The sequence below is a fragment of the Merops nubicus genome, unplaced genomic scaffold, assembly GCF_000691845.1.
Source record: "Merops nubicus isolate BGI_N331 unplaced genomic scaffold, ASM69184v1 scaffold3614, whole genome shotgun sequence".
Taxonomy (NCBI): Eukaryota; Metazoa; Chordata; class Aves; order Coraciiformes; family Meropidae; genus Merops; species Merops nubicus.
The window spans coordinates 29,026-52,993 of NW_008603594.1; the positions used below are offsets into that span (position 1 = coordinate 29,026).

Here is a 23,968-nt window from a genome sequence, read left to right on the forward strand (position 1 = left end):
CGGCTTCTTGTGCTTACTCTTTGATTCTTATAGTCCAGGTGGGTTCCCAGTACTGTGGACGCAGCCTAGGTGGTACAGTGCTTAGCACTGCAGGGCCTGTGCCTCTTCTGTGATCCTAGTTTCTTGCCTTATCAAATTGGTAAGTCTGAATACAGCTCAACTGTTCAGAGACATCTTCTCAAGGTAATGACGTTGTTCATAGTTCCCCCATTCTGACCGCAACCACAGCTGACGGTGAAAGAATAAATTGCAATTTAATGCAGCTTTTCAGAACAAGGGGAGAAGCATATCTGCTATCTTTGCTGTTTGGATATGCTGATGAAAGTATACCAGTAAGACTATTCTTTTATTGAATATAAATTTGTTCAAATAGTTAAAAATTTGCATTATATTTTTGAAGTAAAGCTTAGTCTGTAAATTAGTGCATTGCCATTTAAATAATTATCTGACTAATCACCAAACTTTTCATCCCTACTTCCTGCTTTATGTGTTTGTGTGAAGTACAGGTGACTAGGTCAGACTTTCTATTTCAATTATTCTCCTCTTTAATCTCAAACAATGGGCAGCCCTCTTTTGCTATTTGCTACCTTTGTATTACTAGATGTGTTAAAACTGACCAGCAGATCCTAGAGGAAGTCTGCTGATAACATCCAATAGAAACTTACAAATCTGAATACAGCTCTGCAATGGCTCTGCAATGTTTAGCAAAAAACAATGCATATCAAAAGGAAAAAAAAAAAAAAAAAAGAAAAAAAATTTTTTTTTCTTCCCTCCCCCCCAAAAAAGTGTGATTAACAGAAAGGAAAGTATGCCATGGTTTTCCAGAAACTGGTTTATAAGTAATGGGATGAAACTTGGAATTGTAAATTCAAGTGGAGCGTCAGGAATACATTCTAAAATATTATTTATTGAGCTGAAAATGTTTAATGCACTGCTTTATGCACTATGATGAGTAATCCTGTATATCAGGAAATGATTCTGCGTGAAAGAATCCTAAAAAGACATTTCTGCTATATTAATTGGTGTGGAGTTTGTACCTTTTAATTCAGAAAAGTATTGTCTTTTTTAATTTCCTCAGTTATAATCATATTTGTACTTCTGTAATGAAAATACTTTCTGAGCAGCTTTAAAAACAGAAAATGTCCTTGATACACAAGTAAATATCTGTGGCATATGCAAGATCAAGGTATGGTTCACTGATATATACTTTGCAGCAGCAGTGCAAAGCCAAACAAAGTTTGTATTTAATGCATACGTCTCAAATAGTTTCTTTCTGGAGGCTCCACAGAAGCATGTGTTTTGACTGCCCCTTTTCATCATGTGATTTTTCAGGCAAATTGTTAAACCTTTCCTTTTATTCCATATGGTAATTACAATATGGGATTTTTCTTTTGGCAAAATGTGGTTTGTGAAAGTGATTTCAAACATGTTGCTATGTGGCAACTTTCTTCTGGATCAAAATGTAGATAGAGTGTTTCACAGTGAAGAATTTTTTGGCTGTGGAATCTGCCTGATGGGGGTGGTACTTAGAAGAAGGAAGCCAAAACTGATACACTGACAGTGAAAACCATCAATCTTTCAGTAAATAAATGGTGTTGTAACCTCTCTTTGTCCTGGCAAAAGTAAAGGTACAGGTTTTTTATGTGGCTCTGAAAATAATACTCTTCCCTTTGATTCAAGGGCAGTCATATATATACACACCTTGCTCTTGATACTAGTAAGTGATGAATAAGGAGGTAGAATACTCATTTTATCTCACCATGCCAATTCAGACATTTGTACTTTTTAAGGATTCATAGTCTACTGTCTCACTGATGGTAGGGACTCATGAATATTATTACTTGTTGCTAGCTGACAAATGAAGGAATCCTGTAGCTCTTCCAACAAAGCAAAAACATCAAAGCAAAACAACCCTTTCTAGTTCTTTCCTGCTGTTACTTTGTGCGAGCTTGTGATGTAACACAGGTGGGATGCTGCCATAAGGTTTCCTCTTCCAGAATTCTTGGGCTTGTGTCCAATACTTGTGCTCATTGACCCTCACAGACTTGCCTGAGGCTATAAGATGCTATCGATAGGAAATGTGTTCTTGGTGACAGTCAAAGGTTTCTGGTTATTCTGCATCCCTATCATTTAAATTCTGTATTTATCTGGATTGAGCTGAATTGATTTTGTTAACTGAGCAACTCTCAGAGTCTTTGGTAGTTACCATTTAGCATGTGGATCATTTCTTTAATGCCAGCATCATACCATTCTCTGTATCTGTGGAAGAATTTTCATTCCTGACAGTTTAGTGTTCTCTGAGGGAAACTCCTTTTTCCTTTGTGGCCACTGAAGGCCAGGTTTCTGAGAACAGACAATTTGTTTTTTAATTAACTGCTATGTATTCGAAAGGTACTGTATGTTGCCAGTGGCCCATAGGTGTTCTGGCTGCTAAAAAATAATTTCAGAACTGTAAATTCAAGTGTTATGGCAGACCTCATAATGTTTTAAAGATCCAGCTTTAGATACATGGTAAATGAGTATATGGTAGAGATTCATGGTAGATTAGAATTGTGTAGTCTTCAGTTTGATTTCCTAAGTGAACACAGTATATTGAATAACGTTGTAATTGATTATCTTTTTTTAAATCCTTTTGACCCTGATAAGTTATTTCTGTCCATCTGACAAGGAATTTTGTGTGTTATGAAAATAAGTGATCTAGTAGTGAGCAGGAAGCCATGTTTGGGCATTCAGGGAGAAGGTTGTAGCATAAGCTCCTCTCACATTCTTCAACAACAGAATATCTAGAGAAAGCAAAATAATGTAAAAGAAAGGGTAATTTCTGGACCTCTTGAAAGTGTTCATTTATTACGTTTGGGAGACAAGGAACAGGAAATTTCGAATGCTGTAAGTTTGAAACTTTAAAAAATCATCTTCTCTAATATGAAATCTGGAAGATTACTATTAGTAGCCCATACTTAGAAACCTGTTAGCAAAATATTGATTTATTTTCAGAGTAAGTAGATGTAATGTAAATGGCTTCCATCATACAAATGGAAATCATAGAATAAATTAGGAATGGAGATGTTGTTTTTCAACACTGTTTGTTTATAGTGTCTGAAAATTTAATATATAAAATGTCTGATCATAATCCAGTAAAATGTTAACTAGATGTTATGAAGTTGAGGTGATCTTTGACAAAGCTGAATTGTGGTGAAAGGAATTGGCTTTCTACTTTCAGCTTAAGAGTTACATTATGTATAATCTATTTTTATCTGCTAAAGCATTAATGTATTTCAGAGAGAACACAATATTCCAGTGTAAATCTCTTTGCGAATACTTCCCTCATTGTTTACTACAATATGATGCAAAATGTATAGCTGGAAATGAAAATGGAAATGTCAACTTGTGATTTTAAAATAAATAGAACAAAATTTCATTTACTCATGAATTCACATCACAAGCTCATGCAACTGTTAATATGAGTTTATGTAAGTGGTGCCCATCTGGCGTTCAGAAGGTTATATCTAATCGGTACACAGTAATGTATAGGGCAGGTTTTTAAACTTTGTTCTACCTCACAGCTGGCAACTCTATCTACTAATCCCAGTGAAAGCTTCAGTCTGAAATACAAAACTACTTTTGAACTTGTATATCCTTCCCCACAGATGTCTGGAGCCTTGGTGATGTGTTTCTTTTATGACTCCTTTTAAATCAGCAAATGAATTGCTGCATTAAGAGTGAAGTTAGGGATTCATTGCCTGTCAGTGCAATGAATCTTTAAATATCAATCTTAAGGGCATGTTTTGTATAACGAAAGTGCGTGCAGAGTGACCATAATACTTTTGAATGGCTTTCTGTGGTAAAAATTCACTGTAGAGACTTCACTGCATTGGTTAAAAAAGTCCTTAGAAGTTTGTGATTTTGCTTGTAGTTTGTTCATCTAAAAATACGAACAAGCAGTTTGCAAGCATATTTAGTTTTGTTGCTTGACACTGTTAAGGACAGTTAGAAAATGAAATTCTCTTTGTAGCTGTGGAGTATGAGAATTTCAATATGTTTTTTCAAACCAGTTTACCATACTTTTGCTTCTAGTAGTAACTTGTGCAACCTTTCATCTTATGAGTCAATCCTATAATTAGTATCCTTCTTTGCCAGAGGCATACTGCATGTTTGTTTTAGGTACAGAATGTCTGCAAGAAATTTAACTTAATCATTACTTTTTAATGTAAGAGCTGGTTAGCTCAATTACACTAGATTAAAGTGAACTTTAAATTCCTGAGTTAAAGAGAAGGGGCTAATCGTTGACCTGTACTGAATAAGTACTACTTCCTAAGGTTTTTTTTGTATGTGTACTTACTAATGTGGATAGCCCTTTAGCCCAGTCTTGCAGTGCCTATAAGTAATTATCTGTTCATTGTATGGAGTGGCTTTGCAAAGTTCTGGTTTAACTGGGCCATTAGGTTGATCAAAATTATTCCAGTATTGCATATTTTGCAATAAAGCTGCAAAACAGTTTTTCAGTTAACTTTTACTTTACTAGTTTGGGGCATAATCTAAAAAAAAATGAGTAATAGTTAGAGCTTTGCAGTATTTTTTTTTCTTTTTTTTTTAGACCTTCTCTAATTACAGAAGCATATGACTATTTAAAATATATTAATTTATTAACATGCTTTTACTCTGTTAAAACTGAAAATGCTAGTTCAGATTTACCTCACAGAATGACCCAGCTAATTCTGAGAATGGTTGCATTAGCACCACTTCAACAGCACTGAGGTTTGGTGCCTGTGGTGTAAATACATGCTGACTGCTATGGTACAGAGTTCACGTTACGACTGACATGCAGGAATTAAATACTGCTAACCAAATGCACAATCCTGTCTTGGGATTTTTGTTCTACTTTGTGCTGCTAGACTCCATTGGCTATGTTGCTTGGGTACAAAATATTGAGGCTGTTTTTCTCTTAAACATCTTGTTTAAAAAAAATACACAGTAGGAAACAGAATCCGTTTAGGCTGAAATTTCCCATATTGCCAACTCTCTGTTAAGAATATCATTGTCAAGCAAAAGAACACTGGAATACCACTCTAGAGGACTAGAATTACTTGGAAGGCTGGAACACCTTGGAAATAGGAGAAGATGCAATAGCCTTCGAACAGGAATTGTGCACTAGGGGTCTTAGCAGTAATTATCCGTTATAAGCTAACACCTCATGAGCTGGAAACAACCTGATAACGTTGACCTACTGACCACTTGTATCTTTTCAATTGTCCTCTTCTTTGCTCACCTTTAAGGTTTTGTGTGATAGGCCTCACACATTCTCACTTTTACTGGTTTGCTTGTACTAAAGTAGTGCACTGCCAACCTCCTCTTTTACAAATATCATAGAGTGATCTCACGTGTTATTTTGGGCAGAGACATGTGCCTTTTAGGTATAGGCCATGACTGTTCCTTAAAAACTTAGCTCTGTGTTACAACTTTATTAAATAAAGGGTTGTATCCACCAGTTTTAATAAAGTTTCATTTAAGTTTAGTGGTGTAATTCTATGTGCATACTACTGAATATAATTTATAGTTACCATATCTGCGTGTAGAAATTTAGGATGGAATTAATGCATCTAAATTAAGGCATCTAAAAGTTAATGCTTAACACTGAAGTTGTCAGTCTAAACTCCCACTGGTAATAAGCGGAGAGAATTAGATACCTCAAGAGTTCAGGCAAGCCAGATAAGTAAACTTCAATAACTATAAGCAGTCTTTCAAGCCATTTCAGATTAATTACTTCTCTGGAGGTTTCTATTTCTGACTCTATTTTAGAAAGAGAGCCTAAGGTGAGGAGCTCTGACTTTGTCTTCAGACAATCAGACTTATGAAGTTAGAGTTTCAGGTTAGATGAAAACTGCAAATTCAACGTTGAATGACTCTGTCTTCCTAAAACCTGATCTTCCTCCTACCTTTTTTAAATTAACTGTAAGGAGGAAAATGGAATATTTTAGAATGTAGATTATATTTAATTTTTCACTCCTAAATAAGTAAAAATAAATTTTAAACACTTAAACCCAAAACATTCTTATTCTTTGATAAAATGTTTCTTACCAATCAAATCCTCCATTTTAATGAAACTTGCCTAAGTTAGAATATGCTAGAATTGAGGCCTGCAACCGCAATAAGATTCCTTCACGTGTAGTCACTCTGATACAAGTTTTATATACATTATTGCATATGTTATTTCCTACCGGGCCTTTGTTCACTTAAAGCACAGGATAGGCAAAACATACAATTCTGTATCTGGCCTAATTTGCTACACACTTTTATATTCCCTGCAGAATGTGAGTTACTAATTACTGCTGGGATATTCTGTGGTTCTGCTAATGTAAAGCAGTTGTTATTGACTTGTATCTTTACAATAGAAGTAATGTAAAATTTATAGTGTCTGTTAAACAGTTAATGAAACTGAGAAATTAAAACCAAAGTAGTCAAAGTTGTCCAAAACTCTGAGTGTTTACTTCACAAATGCAGAGTAGGATCCCTTGTTCATGACTGTGCATATCTATAATGGCTACATCTATAAGCTGATGACCTTAGGCTCACTCTGTGTTCAGTGGAAGGAATGACCAAGGGTTTTGTTTAAAACAAACCAGTTTAATTTCACCCTAAAAGAGTCTTTCTCTTTGTGCAGAGAAAGTTCCGATGTCTCCCTCAGAAACAGATGTTTGCTTTGGTCAGATGAATCTCAGCAACAGAGCTTGACTTCTCAAAGATACCCTTTCAGAGTGTCTTCTCTATTCTATGACTAATTCCTATTGACTTCTGTTAAAGAGAAGAGATGTTACGTTTCAGATTAAGTAATATAGCAAAGCAAGGAGCTTGTACACAGCAGCCTTTTGTTCTGTATGACTTGACTTTATCCCCAAAGCTTTAAGTGGTGAATTAAAAACTGCTTTTTATAAGCTATTATTATTTCTGACTTCAAAGCTAGAGCTTTTTCATCTGTACTGTAGTTTGCCTGTGCATGCTTACTATTGCACAGTAGGTAACTTTCTTTTCAGTAAATTATGACATTTACTTTGATATTTGCAGCATTATAATAAGCTTGTGATAATTGTCCAGCTTCTAAAGGTGTTAAGGCTAGATGTTATAAAATGGTGAGAATTTATATTTAATCCCATGTATTTCAGATTACTTGTCCAAAAAGGTGCTTTTAAAAGTTGCTGAGGCTGCAAAGTTGAACATTAAAAAGTTTAAAAATACTAATAGGGTTGGTTATGCAACTCTTTAACTTCCACCTTAACTCAGAATCATAATTCAGCCCAGTTGTGTGTAAGTATTATGAAACAGTCTTAATTACATAAACATACTGTTTTCCCCAGAACAGACGTATTGTCCCCCCGATACGGGGAAATGGCTGACTGTTCATGTTAAAAACAAACAAACAAACAAACTCAAAAAGATGCCTACCCTTGTCTTTCCCCCCACCCCACCCTCAAAAAAAAAAAAAAAAAAAAAAACAAAACACCCACAAAACCCCAAAACAAAAAAACAGCCAGCCACCACCCGACATTCAGAGGTAGTTGCCTTCCCTGGAGAATTTAACCTGAAGTAGTGATATTTTAACATAATTATAAACGGGAGAAAAAGCTGTGGGCAAGCCTGAGCGTGATTTATTTGATATTGTTGCATTCTGCATTTCAGATGACTGTTGTCTATGTGAAGAGGGGTCCTTGCTACTTCTGCTGAAGCTTTACAACTGGGCAAATACAACTGGAGAGAAAAAATAAGCTTTTACAAAGCTTAGCTTATAGTCTAGTGGCTAAACAGCTTCCATGGAGGTAGCAGAGAAGACAGTTGAAGCTCTGTCTTGTGCTTCTTGGCAGAGGGCTCATGAGCTTTTACAGAGTGCAGAAACCCTGTCATAGAATCATAGAATCATTTAGGTGGGAAGGGACCTCCAAGATCATCAAGTCCAACCACCGAGCCACCAGGGCTCCAAAGTCCTCTGCCAAAACAGATCAGAATCTGTCAGGGCTGGAAGGGACCACAAGGATCACCCAGTTCCAACCCCTCTGCCATGAGCAGGGACACCTCCCACTAGACCAGGCTGCCCAGAGCCTCATCCAGCCTGGCCTTAAAGACCCCCAGGGATCTGTCATTACCTCCTCTTTCAGGAGTAGCATCTGCAAGGCGTTACAAGCCGTGCTCATGATTTGTCCCCCCTCAGTTTAAAGTAAGATGGTAAGTGTTTGTTTTCAGGAGAGTTTTAGGAGAAAATGGAAGCCCCTTTCTGCCACTCTAACTTACGGGAAGAACAAAGTTTAGTGTTCTCCAGTTTTCTACATCTATTGGCTGAGCAACGGTGACTTTAGGCACACACTCAGTGTGACAGATATTTCAGATTCTGCCCTGTGTTTATCTTTTTCTTTGGGCTGTGTAAGAAGTATGTGATCTAATACGGGCATCTATTTTCCCAGATAGAGGCTTTGGATTTTAAAATTACACATTTTAGGGCTTAACTTCTATATGCTTAAAACATGTGCCAAAAGATCAAGACCTTTGTCACTCTTCAAAATAGATGCCAAAATATAGTAGCATCAGTTTTATATGTGCATTGATTTTTTTGTTGTTATTCAAAAGCTTATCTGAAAGTTGTGGGATTGATGTATTTTTTTTTTTCTCATATATTTTCTTAACTCAGAAATAACATCTTAAAATTTAATATGATAAATTCTTCCATGTTCCACATGTCTTTCCAGATCTCTTTCAGAACTGATTATTTTATTACTCACATCTTAAATTAGGCTCTTTCTGCATGGACTTCTAATAGCTGGTAGAATTTGATTAATTTTTTATTTTTTTTTTTAATTCAGTTACAAAAAGTATTAGGACACTATAGAGATTTTGAAGAGTGGAGATGTCTTTAACCATCAGGATTTCATTTTCCTTCCTTAGCAAGTTATTTTAATTTTAATTGTAGGCCAGGAATCAACAAAGGAAGCACACTAATATTTTATTGAATGTTTTTATTGCTGCTGGAACATCTAGCTCTCTGGACTAGATAGGTTATTTGGCCAATTCAAAAACTTCCTTTTTAGGCAAAATAAGTAAATGATCTTGCACATAATTTGATATTCAGATCTAGCAGGTTTTCTAATGTATCACTCACTTAACATACTTTTTATTTGAATATAAAATCCCTTTTGTATAAAGCTATAAAAACTTTGTGACTGAAGATTATCGCAATATACCCTATGATTCTGATAAGCAAACATACATCCAGTCTGCAGACAGAAATGAGGTATTTGAGTACACTTATTATCCATACAAAACATTTTTAATGTGAGAAAAAAACATAGCTCTTTAAAATGTACTGGTCAGACTGGTAGTGATGTTTATAAAAAGTTTTTATTGACAAATTTAGGCTACAGACTGGCAGTTGTCATGCAAGCCTTTGCTCTACACCCTGGGTTTTACCACAGCTGAACCAGGACAAAGAGAGACATAACTGAGGTAGAAAGTGAGGTGTCAGAAATTACTTCTCAGTGAATCGAGGCAGACAGAAACTCTTTTTATGACTGATGTACAATGCTCTTCCTGCTTCACTGAGATTTATACAACTATATATGGTACTGTACTAATTTCAGTGACTGTGGGTGTATGTGGCAATTGCACTTGAAATACATACAGCGTGCCAGCAGTAGTGGGTAGCTGGAAGACCATATATGTTCTCTGCCCATAAGTGTCATAGCTACCCTACCAGCCTTCAGTCCTGCCTAAATGGTTGTCATTACAGGATGGAGTTTTCCACGCTATCACGTTTCAATCCATACTGAAAAGCAATCCATGCACCAGTGGGTTATTACCAGCTTGTCACACAGCAACTATGGGATCTTGTTTGAACCTTTTAGAACAGATTTGTAACCCATATGCAGAGGATTCAAAATCATAGAATCATAGAATGTCTGGGCTGGAAGGGACCTCCAAAGGTCACCTAGTCCAATGATGTTCATTATGTTTGGTTACACTTCTATTTAATGAAAGTGGGTTACTCTCTTCGGGCTAAAGCAACAGCCTTCAGACGTGCTTATTCTTATGTTTACATATATGTCATTGTCATTTAACTAGTGAATATATAGGGTATATTAGTGAATCTAAAGGCTATGTGATCTTTCTCTCCTCCTTTAGAAAACAGGCACTGGCAGTAGTTAACCACTTGGACATGGTGTGTGTTTAGGCACTACAAATTTCCTCTGCTTATGTGAGAAATGCCTTGTATAAGTAAGTGTTTTGTAACTGAGCGTGATCGAGTGGGTATACAAACAATTCTGTCATAAACAGAATTCATTTACTCAAATATCACACCAGGCTGGTTTTATTCTATCGCTGTGTAGTCCTAAGGATTAAAAAGGACTGCACATACAGAATACAAAACAGATAGTTTCTACTTTTATCTGTTGAAAGTCTTAGCCTGGGTGGGGTGGATGCATTCTGTAGTTGGATTTGGACAAGAGAATATCCTGAAATACTGTGCTCTTGTTCCCAAAACATGTCTGGAAAAGAATTCAGTTAAAAGTACAAGTCAGAAGTGAAGTAGGGAAACGTATTCTGCTGTACTTAGCAATCTGATATGTTCTGACACAAACTTTGTAGTGCCGATTTAACACACGAAAACATCTGAGACAGAAATTAAATTTGCTACAAATTAGACACCTTCAAGTATCAGAAGCTAGAAGCAAAAATCAGAAAGGTAGTTGCTGACAGCACCACAGTCATACTGACAGCAATATATACTTTGTGCAGCTAGACAAGGCTAAGTATTTCTGATTTATGGAGAGAGACCTACTGTGTTTCCACAATGATAACCAGTTATGTTATATTGGGGGCGGGGGGGAATATGTACTTCGGCAGCGACACAGATGTTATCCCACTTCCTCTGAGTTTTTGCTTGCTCTCAGTTTTTTTTTCAGGTTATTTGAGGATACTAGTGATTTGAGGCTTTATGCTCATGTAGTCGTATTTTTAAATGGCTGGACGATTCTCAAAGATTAAAGTTTTGTGTATGAAACAATGTTACTTTTGGGCTCATATATCACTTCAATTTAGATGACCATGGTAGTACCAAGAACTAACATCTTTTAATTGCTGAAAGAAAATCGTGTTTCAGAGTTTGACTGTGCCTTGCAGGCCCAGTGTTGTGTATCCAGTACTGTGGAGTTCATGTATATTTTAAATTCACCTACACAGTGTAACTGTTCTACCATTTTAAACATAAAAGGCTGTCAGCAGTTGGAGTTCGTGAAAATACGCAGTGCAAGAGAAATGGTCTTGGAAATGAATAAATCAAATTCCAAAGATTTTAATTTATAAGCACATTTCTCAGGATTTCCAAACAATGGATAAACACTTGAATAGTCGTTTTCTCCCTTAGGGCATTTTGCTACATTTATTAAAAAAATAACAAAACCAGCAAAATAAAAGAAAAAAAAGTTGTAGGGCACTAAGTTGGAAACTTAAGGCTTTAAAGTCAGCACTTGGAGTACATTTCAAAAATGTGGTTTGACATGATGAACTTTTGGGTGTAGGCCATGCACGCAAATGGCTTTCCTTTTACAGATGTTGGGAGACTCTCTCCATGTTTACCACAGTCTCCAACAGTAATGTTTAATAAAGCTTCTTACCTCCTACTTGAAAGATCAGATGGGAGGCAGTCTGCTGCTTTGTGAAGACTCAGAAGTATACTCAGGAAAACTTACTTTCCATTGATGTTACTGCTTGGTAGCACATACTATACATTTGTATTATATTTATGCATATATAACATATCTAGTGTATGAATTATGAATGCACAAATCATGTTTACACATAATACATTAATCTGCTTGTTGGGAACGAGGTAAAGGTATTGCCTTTTTACTTTCAAATGAAGATAAACATCTTTTAACTTTTTTCAAAATGAAGGAGTCACAGTGCCTTGCATTTTCCATGGATTGAGAACACACATACAGATAGCCATTGCAGTTCAGCTGACAGGCAGTAACTTGTTAAATTATCTTAACTTGAGAGTATGTCTGAGCCCTTAATTCTTGTCAAATTAAGGTGGATACCACTGGCTTGAGCCCAACAGCATAAAGGTAGTGGGCAAACACTTTTTATAATAGGCAAATACTCCTTTCCCCTCTCCTGACCAGAAATGCCTATACTGCATTAATGAACAACATTTTAATTTACTTTTATAGTTTCTTTTCAATCCTGGTTGTAAAAGATGGCACTCTGTCTAATGTTACCAAGCTATCGCTTTCTAAGTGGAATTTTCATTAGCTTTGTTGTATTGAGTAAACCCTCTTTGGATTAGCATTGACTTGACATGGTAAGAAAGAAAACCCAAACATAACCCTCATTTTATTCTCTTCAACTTTGGTAGTTATTATAGTAGTAGTAGTATTTTATTATTGTTTATTATATCCATGGAAGAAATGTAAAATGTTGCAAGTTCTGTCTTCACATGGTTAATCTACCACAGAAAGTTTTCTTTTAGGTATTCGGATTCCAATTGTGACTATAACTAATCATATTCTGAAAAAAAAAAAAATCATCTGAGACGATAAACATGAAATGAGTGATAAAGGAAGTCTTTTTATGTTTTGTCCTGTCTCTGGTTGTTAAGACCAGGAAAACCTGTCTCAGGTTAAGACCATAGGCTGAAAAGTCAATTTTTGACAGAAGTTACAGTGATACATCTGGGATTCATGTTCTGTCTTAGCTGAGCTACTGCTATTTAACTGTCTTGGATTAACAGAAGCTTTGCTTGCTTTTAAGAACTATACCTTTCAATATCGTGACATTATGATGTACTATTGGTTAATTAAGGGAAGAATGTGTATTTAGACTTACTGCTCAAAATTATGCAGGAGACAGCCTGGTGCTTGGGAGAATTCTTCAGTCCTAGCATATTTCCAGAATATGTTGGAACTGAGACTTAGGAAAGAAAATCTATGCCTTAAAAAAAAAAAAAAAAAAAAATTGTGGTTTATTTTTGTGATGCATAACATGCACATGCTTTCCAAAAATCATAAAACAGTGTGCAACTCCTCCCTCCTTTCATAATGTAGCATATCCCATTCACAAGGTGTTTAATTACTTATTTAAATTTAATCATGTAATCATTTAATAGATGGAAGCACAAGTTTAAAGTTTAAAATGCACATCCTTGCTTTACTGACATGGGACCATTAAGTCTGTGAGCCTGAAAAGAAAGACAGAGTTTATGAAAATGCAAACACGTCTGAGTAACACTGAACAGAGTTCAGCAATGCCCAACGGGCCACTTCTACAATAGCAATCCACTTCTGAAATGTTGGTCTCTGCAGGGAAGATCACTATCATTATAATTAGAGCTAGACTACAATGGACTGCTCACAGTAGCTATTCCAAAAAGTTCTTTGAAGGTGAAGATGAGTGGTAGGCATTCTCAGGAAAAGAAAATCGCTTTCTCATGTAGAAAAAAAAAAAAGGCAACTCAATAAATAAATAAATAGATGTCTAAAATAAATACAATTTTTTGCCATCCCAGTGTAAAATAAAATAATTTCATTTCCAGTTTGGATGTTGCTGATGGGCATTAAAGAAATAAATATTATTTATAACTTCCTGTAATATATAATTATACTTGCAAAAAATAAATACATTTTGTGAGCAAATGAAGGGAGACAAAAATGTAGCAGCTCTACCTCCCAGTCCTATTTCTGATTTCAGAATTAACAATTCCTTTTTTTAACTGATGATGAAAGCCTAACTTCTAAGAACTGTTTAGTATTTTTAGGTTAGATACATTAATACAGGTATTGATATGTGTATATTGATGGTAGGAGTATTTCAAGATACTCTGATTTCTTTTTTTATAGTCTAGTTATAAAAAATTTGTCCAGGCTGTACTTAACCTTCTAAAGACTAGATCAAGCAGTTGACTAAAATTGAAAACCTGATATCAAAGCACAGTCCTTGGTTTTCACACCAAAGCCAGCACATGTTGCTGTATAGATATTTTTTTTTTAATATACTTTTACTGCTTCTCACATAATTATAATCTGGAACTTTGCATACCATGCAGCAATTTCTGCAGTCTGTTAAAACTGTAAACTTAAAACTACAGCTGCAAGAACCCTGGAAACCAAGTGCAAAGTTTTCTCTGTGGAAGATTGCGATGCTGCTGCCAAGAGCATGGAAGTTATAAAGAAAAGATTACGACACTGGTTGCATTTTCTTTTAAATAAAAATGAAGATCTGGAGAAGAGGTCATAGAACTTAACTGTAGGCAACAGGAGTTATAGAAGAACAAAAAGAGAAGGACAGGTAACAACTTTTTAAGAGGGAAAGTTCCTGAGACCCTGAATTGGAATCATCCAATTCAGACCACTATCTGCTAGGATAATGAAAATTATAACATTTCAGTACAAAGACAAGCTTTCATTATATATTTCTAGTTCACATAAGGGACTTTTAAGGAGACATAAGCCTCCTTATTGACCTGAGTTTTGAGATCTGCTATATTTTAATAACTCAGATTAGTACATTAGTTGAGGTAGGAAGGGGCCTATAGAGATCATCCAGTTCAGTCCCCCTGCTGAAGCAGTTATCTGAAGCTGCTTGCCCAGGACCGTGTCCAATGGCTTTAAACGTCTCCAAGAAGGGAGACTCCACAACCACTATGGTCAATCCGTGCCAGTGCTCAGTCACCCTCACAGTTAAAACAGTGTTTCCTGATGTTCAGAGGGAACCTTCCGTGCTTCAGTTTGTGCCCCTTGCCTCTGACCCACTGAAAAGAGCTTGGGTCTGTCCTCGTTGCACACTTCCTTCAAGGATTTATACAGATTAAATAAATACCCCCTAAGCCTCGTCTTCTCCAGGCTGAGCAGTCCCAGCTCTCTCAGCCTTTCATCATAGGAGAGAGGCTTCAGTTCCTCAGTCGTTTTTGTGGCATTTCGCAGGACTCCCTCCAGTAGCTCCATTCTGTCAAATTGGAAGGTTAAAGGATGTAAAAAAGATCTGCTATAAATTTCCTCACCGCACTTTTGATGTGACAGTGGAACATAATAGTATAAAGAAAGGTAAATAAAGATGTTCAGACAGGTGTAAATACAGCAACACTTGTTTTTCTTCACATTGAAATCAGGAAATTAACAACTAAACATTTTTTCTTCTGACCTCTGCACTTTTTTATATCCCTTCATTTCCCAGCAACTACTATAATCCACAGAAATGTCTTTACTTAGCAAGTAGTGTGTCTTTTTTTAAAAAGTTGGATTTTTTTATTTCCTAACAGTTACATTTTCTATGGCGTAAGTGGACTGAAGACTCAGAATTGGATCCGATAATGTTGATTTTCAAAATACCTAGGTTTTTGGCAATCTGCCCATTAAAACAAAGCAATATGGTGTTGTAGATGCTTTGCTGTCCACATTTGATGTGTGTAGAGGAAATACCATAACTGTTTGAGAAAAGTATTCCTGAGTAATACAGTTCCACTGGTTGCACTAACTGAGCTAGTAAGTAAGCTCTCTCCTGCTATTATTATATTGCAGTTAGGGTATCAAACAAATGTATGTATGTACAATTTGCTTAGTGATTTTAATATACTCTGACAGACATTTATCTCCCAATTTAAACTTATGACTGCATGGACCATTTCTTCGGAATTATAGTCTTTAGGTTTTAACCAAACATTTTCAGGAGGAAATAGGCCTGTTTTACTTAGCTTTTATAAGTTAATAAAATCAGGTTTGTGGTTTTTTAAAAATTTGCCATCAGAGAAGTACTCAATGTTTTATTCCTTTTCTCATAAAACACTGTTGAATTGATGCGAGCTTCGAAGTAGACTGAAACAGATGAGTTATCAGAATTCATACATTGTTAAAAAATATTTTCATAGCAAAAAAAAGGCATCCAAAGAATAGCAACAAAGCTGTTGAAGGGTCTAGAGAACAGATCATACAAGGAGTGGCTGAGGGAACTGGGGTTGTTTAGCCTGGAGAAAAGGAGGCTTAGGGGTGACCTTATCACTCTCCACAACTACTGGAAAGGAGGTTGTAGCGAGGTGGGGGTTGGTCTATTCTTCCACCTAACAAGCGATAAGACAAGAGGAAGTGGCGTCAAGTTACAATAGGGGAGTTTTAACTTTGATACTAGGAAAAATTTCTTCACAGAAAGGATTGTCAAGCCTTTGGAAAAGGCTGCCCAGGGAAGTAGTGGAGTCACCATCCAAGACATGTGTGGCAGTGTGAGGTTAACAGATGGACTCGATGATCTCAAGGGCTTTTTCCAACCCAAGTGTTTCTATTGATTTTTAAAGGCCAGGTAGTTAAACTTTTGCTGCTTTTTCACTTTCCATGTAAAAATAACAATATTTGTCAACACTAGAAACATTACTGAAGTCTTTACTAATATGGATATAATTTCAATCTGCTGAATTTTTACTAGAGGTATTGTCTGTATTAAAATAACTAAGTACAAGATAGTTAGCACAGTGAAAATACTAGGTTCGATCCTAGAAATGACCATGGTGTCGTGACATATGCAACCAAGTAAAATGGTACCTTTGACAGAATTTGAGCTTCTGTGGGTGTCTCACTTCTCAGAAAGTTTCCTCCTTAAACGAAGTTCACGCATTTGTGACTCCCTCTAGTGGGTAACTTTCTCAACTATACAGTAGGAAATGTTCTCCCTATTAAAATTGTCTGACATCATTAAAAATTGAGAGGTCTTTGTTTTCAGGGTGAAGATCTGATTCCCTTCCATGGACAGTCAGAATGCATTTGTGTGCATCTGCACCCATTACTACTCATTTTACGATATATTTTTTTAAAGATTTCCATAATGTGATTGCTGATAATCTTATATCTTCATGTGTGCAGCTAAGGTTTGTGCATTAGCAGATGGAACATACTTTTATTTTCTGTGTCACAAACCTCTTCTGTTCCCAAGGCTTTCATTTACATGAATGTATATAACTGAAATGTTCACGTTTTACCTTAATTCTTATTTAATTTTATTTCAGGTACCACCAAAGTAAACCTTGTGAAGATCCCATCAACTGCATCCAGTCCTCGAGACACTGCTCTAGCAGCTGTTATATGCAGTGCACTTGCAACAGTGCTCTTAGCTCTTCTTATTCTTTGTGTCATCTATTGTAAGAGGCAGTTTATGGAGAAGAAACCAAGCTGTAAGTTTCCAGTTATTACTGTTTCTTTGTAATATTCACATACTGGTGATTGTTTGGCAGATCTCTCTGTAGGTAAATAAAGTTTCTGCAGCATTCAAGCAAGTTTATCATTGAGATGACCAAGCTAGCAGAAGACTGCATATCCATATATATTTGCCAGCTCAGTGTGATGTTACAGCTTCTACTGAGAAAATGCTTTGCAGATGTCCAGAAACAATCCAGTTGCATTCATTCTGTGCCATACTCTGTTAGATGCTACCCAGACATATGCAGACCATTTGGGATCCAAGCTGAGATGTCATGTTACAGTTGCTGTGCCAATATGGAAATACTAGCTTGGAGGATCTGTGCATCACATGGCATTGTGAAAGAGCTTAGCTTGTCCAGATAATTCATGTGGCCAGTGTACATGGCAGGTTGTCGTTAACAATTTTGGTTTTATGGGCGTATTCCAGATTAATTCAATGTCCAGGCCAGTTAGATTTACAAACTAAAAAAAAAAAAATCCATAACCACTCAGCATTGTAATTCACACAGATTGTTTATAATTAACATTTTATGCCCCTTAATTTAAATTAAGAAAAAGTCAAAAGCACTCTAGTTCCATTTATCATTTAAAAATCTTCTGTTAAAATGTTTATAGCATCTAATGAACACTGGATGTCCAACAAGAATTATACCTAGGAAGAACTGATGTTATCAGTGCTTATAACCCAAGCAAATATAAAAAGATTCAGGGAGGCATTGTAAGAATTACTCCTAACCTAGAAGATGCTTTACAATGTAAGTTTTAAGAAATTCAGACATAGTGAATTCAAACTTCAGTTAGTGAAGTTTAGTAACTTGTTTGCCTTGGCATACAGTTAGAGAGATTAAAGGAAGACCACTGCTAATATAAAGCTCTTTAAGATAACGTAAACAAAATCCCAGTGGCTGAAAAATGACTGTGGAAGATTTCAGATGTGAAACACTGAGAATCATTAAACACTGGGAAAATGTGACAGTGAGTAAGATATACTCTCAAACCATCACTGAACTAATAATGTCTTCCTAGAAGAGGCTGTAGTGGAGCCAGCTGTGTAGGGTTTGTTGCGAAGCCTGTGGTTTGCGTTGTATGAAACCACATGATCATTGTGGGTCTTTCAGCTGAAAAATGTATGGAAATACTGTATAGCATGACATTTAACCACCCTTTGAAGACAGGAGGCTTTGAGCAGGAAAAATAATTATCATTTGCTAATAGATATTTTTATTCCTTTTGTCCAAAGGGTCTCTGAGATCCCAAGACATTCACTACAACGGCTCGGAATTGTCATGTTTTGATAGGCCACGGCTGAACGACTGTGACCAGAGAACTTGTTGCCAGTGCCAGCGAAGCACATCACAGACATGTGGTATGTTGGGGCTACTTAAAAGCGACTTTATGGCACGAGGAACGTTTATGTTGACTCTGGAGTTGTGGCATTTAACTACGGAGCTAACGTTGTCAAACTACTCTTTGTCCTAAGCTAATTTCTCAATAAGCATGTAGAATTTCTAAGTAGCCTTTTGGTTATGATTTTTCTTTTTCCATTTTTATTCCAATGACCCCTCACTTTAAAAATAGCTTTAAATGTCTGTCTCATTTCTTTCTGATAGAAATAGCACTGCATCTGGCTTTGGGACTTCAGTTGGTGTGAAGGATTTATCAGACACTATCTAAGAACATGACATAAAAAGGACATTAAAAACCTGAACAAATCAACTCATTGAGATTTTGTGAAGTAGTATCAGAACAGATGCATTTATGGTGTTAACAAATACATAAAAGAGCACAGGCTTAAATACCATCCTAATGTTAACTCAGAATGCAATACTTCCTCTCACATGCATCTAGTTGAAAAGTAGATTAATTTTTAAAGTAGATATTATGACTGGCACCTGTATTACTCCTGAAAGAACAGCTTGGCTTTCATAAATAATTCTATGTTAAAGTAATAAAGAAAAAAACAAGCAAACATTTTTTGCAATAAGAAATCTCTTTCCTCAATCCATATATTATAATGTAACTGGCAAACTGGTACTCGTTTGAGAGAGTACAGAGACTAAGATTATACATAGCTTAACAATTTTATCATTTTTAAAATAATTTTCACTCCTTAGGACCAGTTCACTTGATCCCATCACTGTGCTGTGACGAAACCTGTAGCATGGAACCCAGCAGTCACAGCTGTGCTTTCCACTCACAGACTACGCTGAATGAAAGGTAACTTGGTTTGTAAACATCTTGTAAACATTATATATTTCTTATGCAGTCAGATTAGTATTTATACAGTATACAACAATAGCTGTTGGGAGTTGAATGAGGGATTTTAATGAACCGTAGCCATATATTCCTGTTTTGTACAAGAACAGGTTTATGGTGGAAAATCAATTTTAAATATTACCTGATAAATGTTGACATCACATGTTAGTTTCTCTGATAAAGAAGTGACTTATTCCTTTCATAAGGAGATAGTCTTCCTGTTACTGTGTGGTACTGTAGAGACTTTGGTGACCTCCTTTTCTGCTACAGGTTACCCAGGTGCTGCATAAACCTGTAAATCTGGAGGGATTAAGATACAGATTTGAAGTGTCATGAAGTTTTTCTTGTTTTGGAAACTCTTCCTGACCGTGAGATTTGAAATACCTAGTATTTCTGAATTTCTACCAAATGGTAACCATTAGTTTATACTCATCAACTGACTACAAATACAGTAGTCGTTACTTCTACAGCAGTGCCATGAGCTAAATATATAAAATTTATGGTGTCCTTCAGAGTTTCCTGGTTACAGATTTTAACACAGGATGTATTTATTTCTTTTAGCCAGAATTGTTTTCCATATAAGGTTTAAATTGGTCTCCAGCTGTTTTGCTCTGGCCAAATGTAGCTAAAAATGTAGAGGCAGTTTCTTCATATGTATTGTTTATGCAAGGTGACTTGGTGACCTAAGTACAAGATACAAATTACCTAAATTTTCTATAATAACTTGTTTAGATACCAGCAAGCTTTGAGTCATTCATTTATACCACCAAGCCTGACAAATTGAGAGCTGTGTACTTTGTAAGGGATCTTTTGGTTAAGGCTTTAAAAATAAATGTCATATCCATGCTATGTAGACATCAAAGATCCTGTGGTTCCTTCCAGTAGAAATTGAGTTTACTTCAATTTCCTTTGCCAAAATAATGTATTTCCTTCAATTGTGGTGCAATATCCTGACTTTTGGCCTCATCTATAAAAATGCTTTGTGTGTATATCAAAGCTGTTCAAGCATCGTGTTTTGGAAATGAACAAAGCTACTTAAAATCTGTTATAGACAATGTTAACTTGGGATGAGTTTTGTCACACAAATTATTACCGTATATCAGACTTAACATAGCCTTTAAAATTTTATAAATCTGTAGACAGTTTGGGGAAAAGAAATGTATTAGTAGATATTTTTTGTTTTGTTAACACTTATTTTTGGTATACTGCAGTTAAAAAATATTACTTTTAAAAGAGAGAGGCATGTATAGTGCCAACAGACCTGTCGCTATCATCAGGCACCTTAAATACATTTGAGATAGGTAATACTGAGTTTCTGCTTCCACTTCCTTCCATTTTCTGTAAAAGAAAACTAATTCTTGAGAGAATTAAAAATCCTTGCCCTTCATTAATATTCTGCCCTTTCCATATGAAAGAGAATATGAAAAGAACTTTCCTTTTCAAGTTTTGAGGGCTAGATAGATTCACTAAAGTGAATGTATATTCAGTATGTATATTCAGAATTACACAGATATGAGTTTTAAGCAGTATTGTTGTTTATTCCCTTTTCCTAGTCTGAATCCACTTCACTTCTCTTACTTCCATTAGATATTTGTCTAGCCTGAAAACCCAAGTGTTGGAGATTCCAGTCTTCTCAAACATCTTTCTTGCTGAAATTTAAGCTTGTTATATCTTGTTTTAAACCACCCCCCCAGCATTTAGAACATATAAATTAATTCATTTTTTTTAAACAGCATTTGCATCTGAACAGTATTATAGTATTTTTAATCAATCACATTTCTGTTCTTTAGACTGTATAAACCCCCAACAGTAATTCATGTTTTCTAATACCCCGAATTCCCAGTGTGAAGGGCTCTAGGCATCCTCTTCACCTTTACTAGTGTTCTCCAGAGCTTTCTTCATTTCAGGTGTGGAACAGACTCTATGCCTTTTCAAAAGAATTTGTTTGTACAGGGTGCTTCTGGAGTATTGCCTTAATATAAACCTGTTAAACCTTCTTGAAATACATATAATTGTTAATGATATGATAGTTATAATATTGATAGTATTTTCTGGAATGCTTTTGAAACCATGTGGGTTTTTTATCCTTTTGCAGGGCTTCTGATTCTGTTGGAGAAATGATTCCTGCCTTCCTTGGTTCTCTTTCACACTCCACCTGTGGAGACATTTCAGATGCTTGGCCACTTATGCAAAACTCAGCTTGTTATGACAGCATTTCTTTCTGTGAATCATACTCAGAACTAGCTGGAGGATCTGCAAAATCCTGCAGTCCTGAGACTGAAAGTGCAGCCCTTGTTGAGTCGGATAATAACCAGGATCTAAGGGAAGTACTTATTTCAGTTAAGTCTCTTGATGGAAGCATTGCAAAGTCCTTTGAAATCTCCAAACACAGAACATGCATGGAGGTTTCATCACTTCAGGACTCGGCGGCTGCTGAAACCCAGCCAAAGACACGGTGTAATGGAACAGCAAATGACTCGACAGACTGATAAAGAGGTAAAAAACAGAGCTACAAAGGAGGGAGAAGGAGTGCTCGAGGCATGGAGAGCTAGATAAAAATAGAATTGTAAAAAGTTGTAGAGTTAAGTTTCTCCCTAGGTTGCACCTAGCAATTGCTAAAATAAATTTAAACTCTACAAGATCAGTTTCACATTTTTAAATCCCTGACTAGATTTGAAAGGTGTAATTACTCAAACTGTATTGTTGAGATAATGTAGACAAGAATAGAGGAGTAAGTTGGTACACGAGTCCACTTGCATCAGGGGTTTTTTATTATTAAATTATTAAATTTCATGGAGAAAAAAAATCAGTTTAATAGGCTTATGACCAAACTATTATGTGAGGCTAGTTCTTATTTATGAGGGAAGATCTGAGGACTTGTCTTTGCTCGTTGTAAACAAAGCATAAAAGACATGCAAGTGTTGATCAAAAAATATTTACAAAGCCTTCTCTGTGAAGTTACAGCAGCAGCAGCAACAGAAGAGACAATCTCAAATGCTTTTTAATGCCATTTGTACACCCATGTCATCAGATAAAACATTCCATAATTTTGTCCATAAAGTATAATTTAAGCTGTAGAAGTTCAGTGTTTTAATCATCAGAGAAAATGCAGGTCTGAGGTCAAAATGAGAAGAGCTAATCAACAATCATTTCTATTGCAAAAACTCACTCTGCTACTGCTTCATCATTATATATTTTTTAATATTAGCTGTGCTCTGTACTTTAAAAATAGGATTTTCTACTCTTGGAAGTAACTGGAAGCAACAAGTAGCTAACCTGTGACAGGATCCCAAAGTATGACACATGCACTGGCTTTGTTATTCCAGGGGAATGCAGGCTGTGGCTGGAAAGCCACAGTAGTCTCCTCTGCATGTACACAGAGGCAGCAACAGAAACAGTTGCCATTAATTCTAATAATCCACTAAACTTAATTAAGAAAATCATGCTATCTGTAATTAAGAAAATTTTGGGTCATCTGCAGAAATAAAACTGCCTGCCTTTGCTCCTCTTCCATTTGGTCTTCATGCCATTTTCAAATTGTTCTTAAATAAGAAGAAAGTAGTTAATATCTAACAAAAAAATATGCATAATCTGAAAACATGTAAGTGCAATAGTTAATTCTTCATAAATCAAGCCTTAATTCTGTAGGTGACCTTTTCAAGAGGCGGAAAGGGAGGTAAACAGACTGCTAAATCAAGAATGTTTTTCCATTGACTTCAGTGGAACTTGTATATCATCCTGAAAAATCCACTGCTGACACTGAAAACATCAACCTTATCTAGGTCGCACGTATTTTTCTCAATATATTGTTTGCAATATATAGTTTTGTCTGTAACAATGTCTGGCACTAACTGCCTGTGTGTCAGATAGCAACTAGCCTTGTTTCATGTTGCTGTATGCCAAACACCATTAAGTCTCCAGGTATATGTGGGAAGGGACAGTGACATGGCTATGACTGCAAATCTCAACATTTCCAGTTGTACAACACTTATCAATGGAACTTTAATGATTTTTCAGTGTTTTAATGGAATATATATCCATATTAACAAGACTTTAAACACTTAGGAATTAATTTGTGGGATTTTTGCCTACTAAACTGAGTATCAACTTAAGATATGTGATCAATGTTATTTAGAGTTTTTCTAGATAAAAGGAACCACAGAATTTCAAACAATTACTATAAAAATTAGCTTACATTTGTTTGTTCCAATATATAAATTGTGAACTTTCTTACTGATTCATAGAATCATAGAGTGTTTGGGGTTGGAAGGAACCATTAAAGGTCTTCTAATCCAAGTTCCCCAGTGAACTGGAATAGCTTTAACTAGAACAGGTTTCTCAGCCTTTCCAGCCTGACCTTGAATATTTCCAGGGATGGAGCAATTTCCACCTCTTCTGGGCAACCTTTTCCATTGTTCCACCCTATGTAAAAAATTTCTTCGTTTTATCTCATATAAATCTCCCTTCTTTTACTTTAAAACTGTTATCCCTTGGGA

General features: G+C 35.9%; 1 protein-coding gene across 1 annotated transcript in view; it reads left to right on the forward strand.

The window, feature by feature from the left end:
- The window catches only part of TNFRSF19 (tumor necrosis factor receptor superfamily, member 19), a 43,621-nt gene extending 21,649 nt beyond the window's left edge, over positions 1-21,972 (forward strand). Inside the window, exons 5-8 of the mRNA XM_008938719.1 lie at positions 17,024-17,188; positions 18,457-18,582; positions 19,331-19,433; positions 21,568-21,972. Of these exons, the coding sequence (XP_008936967.1) occupies positions 17,024-17,188; positions 18,457-18,582; positions 19,331-19,433; positions 21,568-21,961 (788 nt within the window). The 3' untranslated portion in view covers positions 21,962-21,972. The remainder of the gene's footprint in view (positions 1-17,023; positions 17,189-18,456; positions 18,583-19,330; positions 19,434-21,567) is intronic.
- The last annotated feature ends 1,996 nt before the right edge of the window (positions 21,973-23,968 follow it).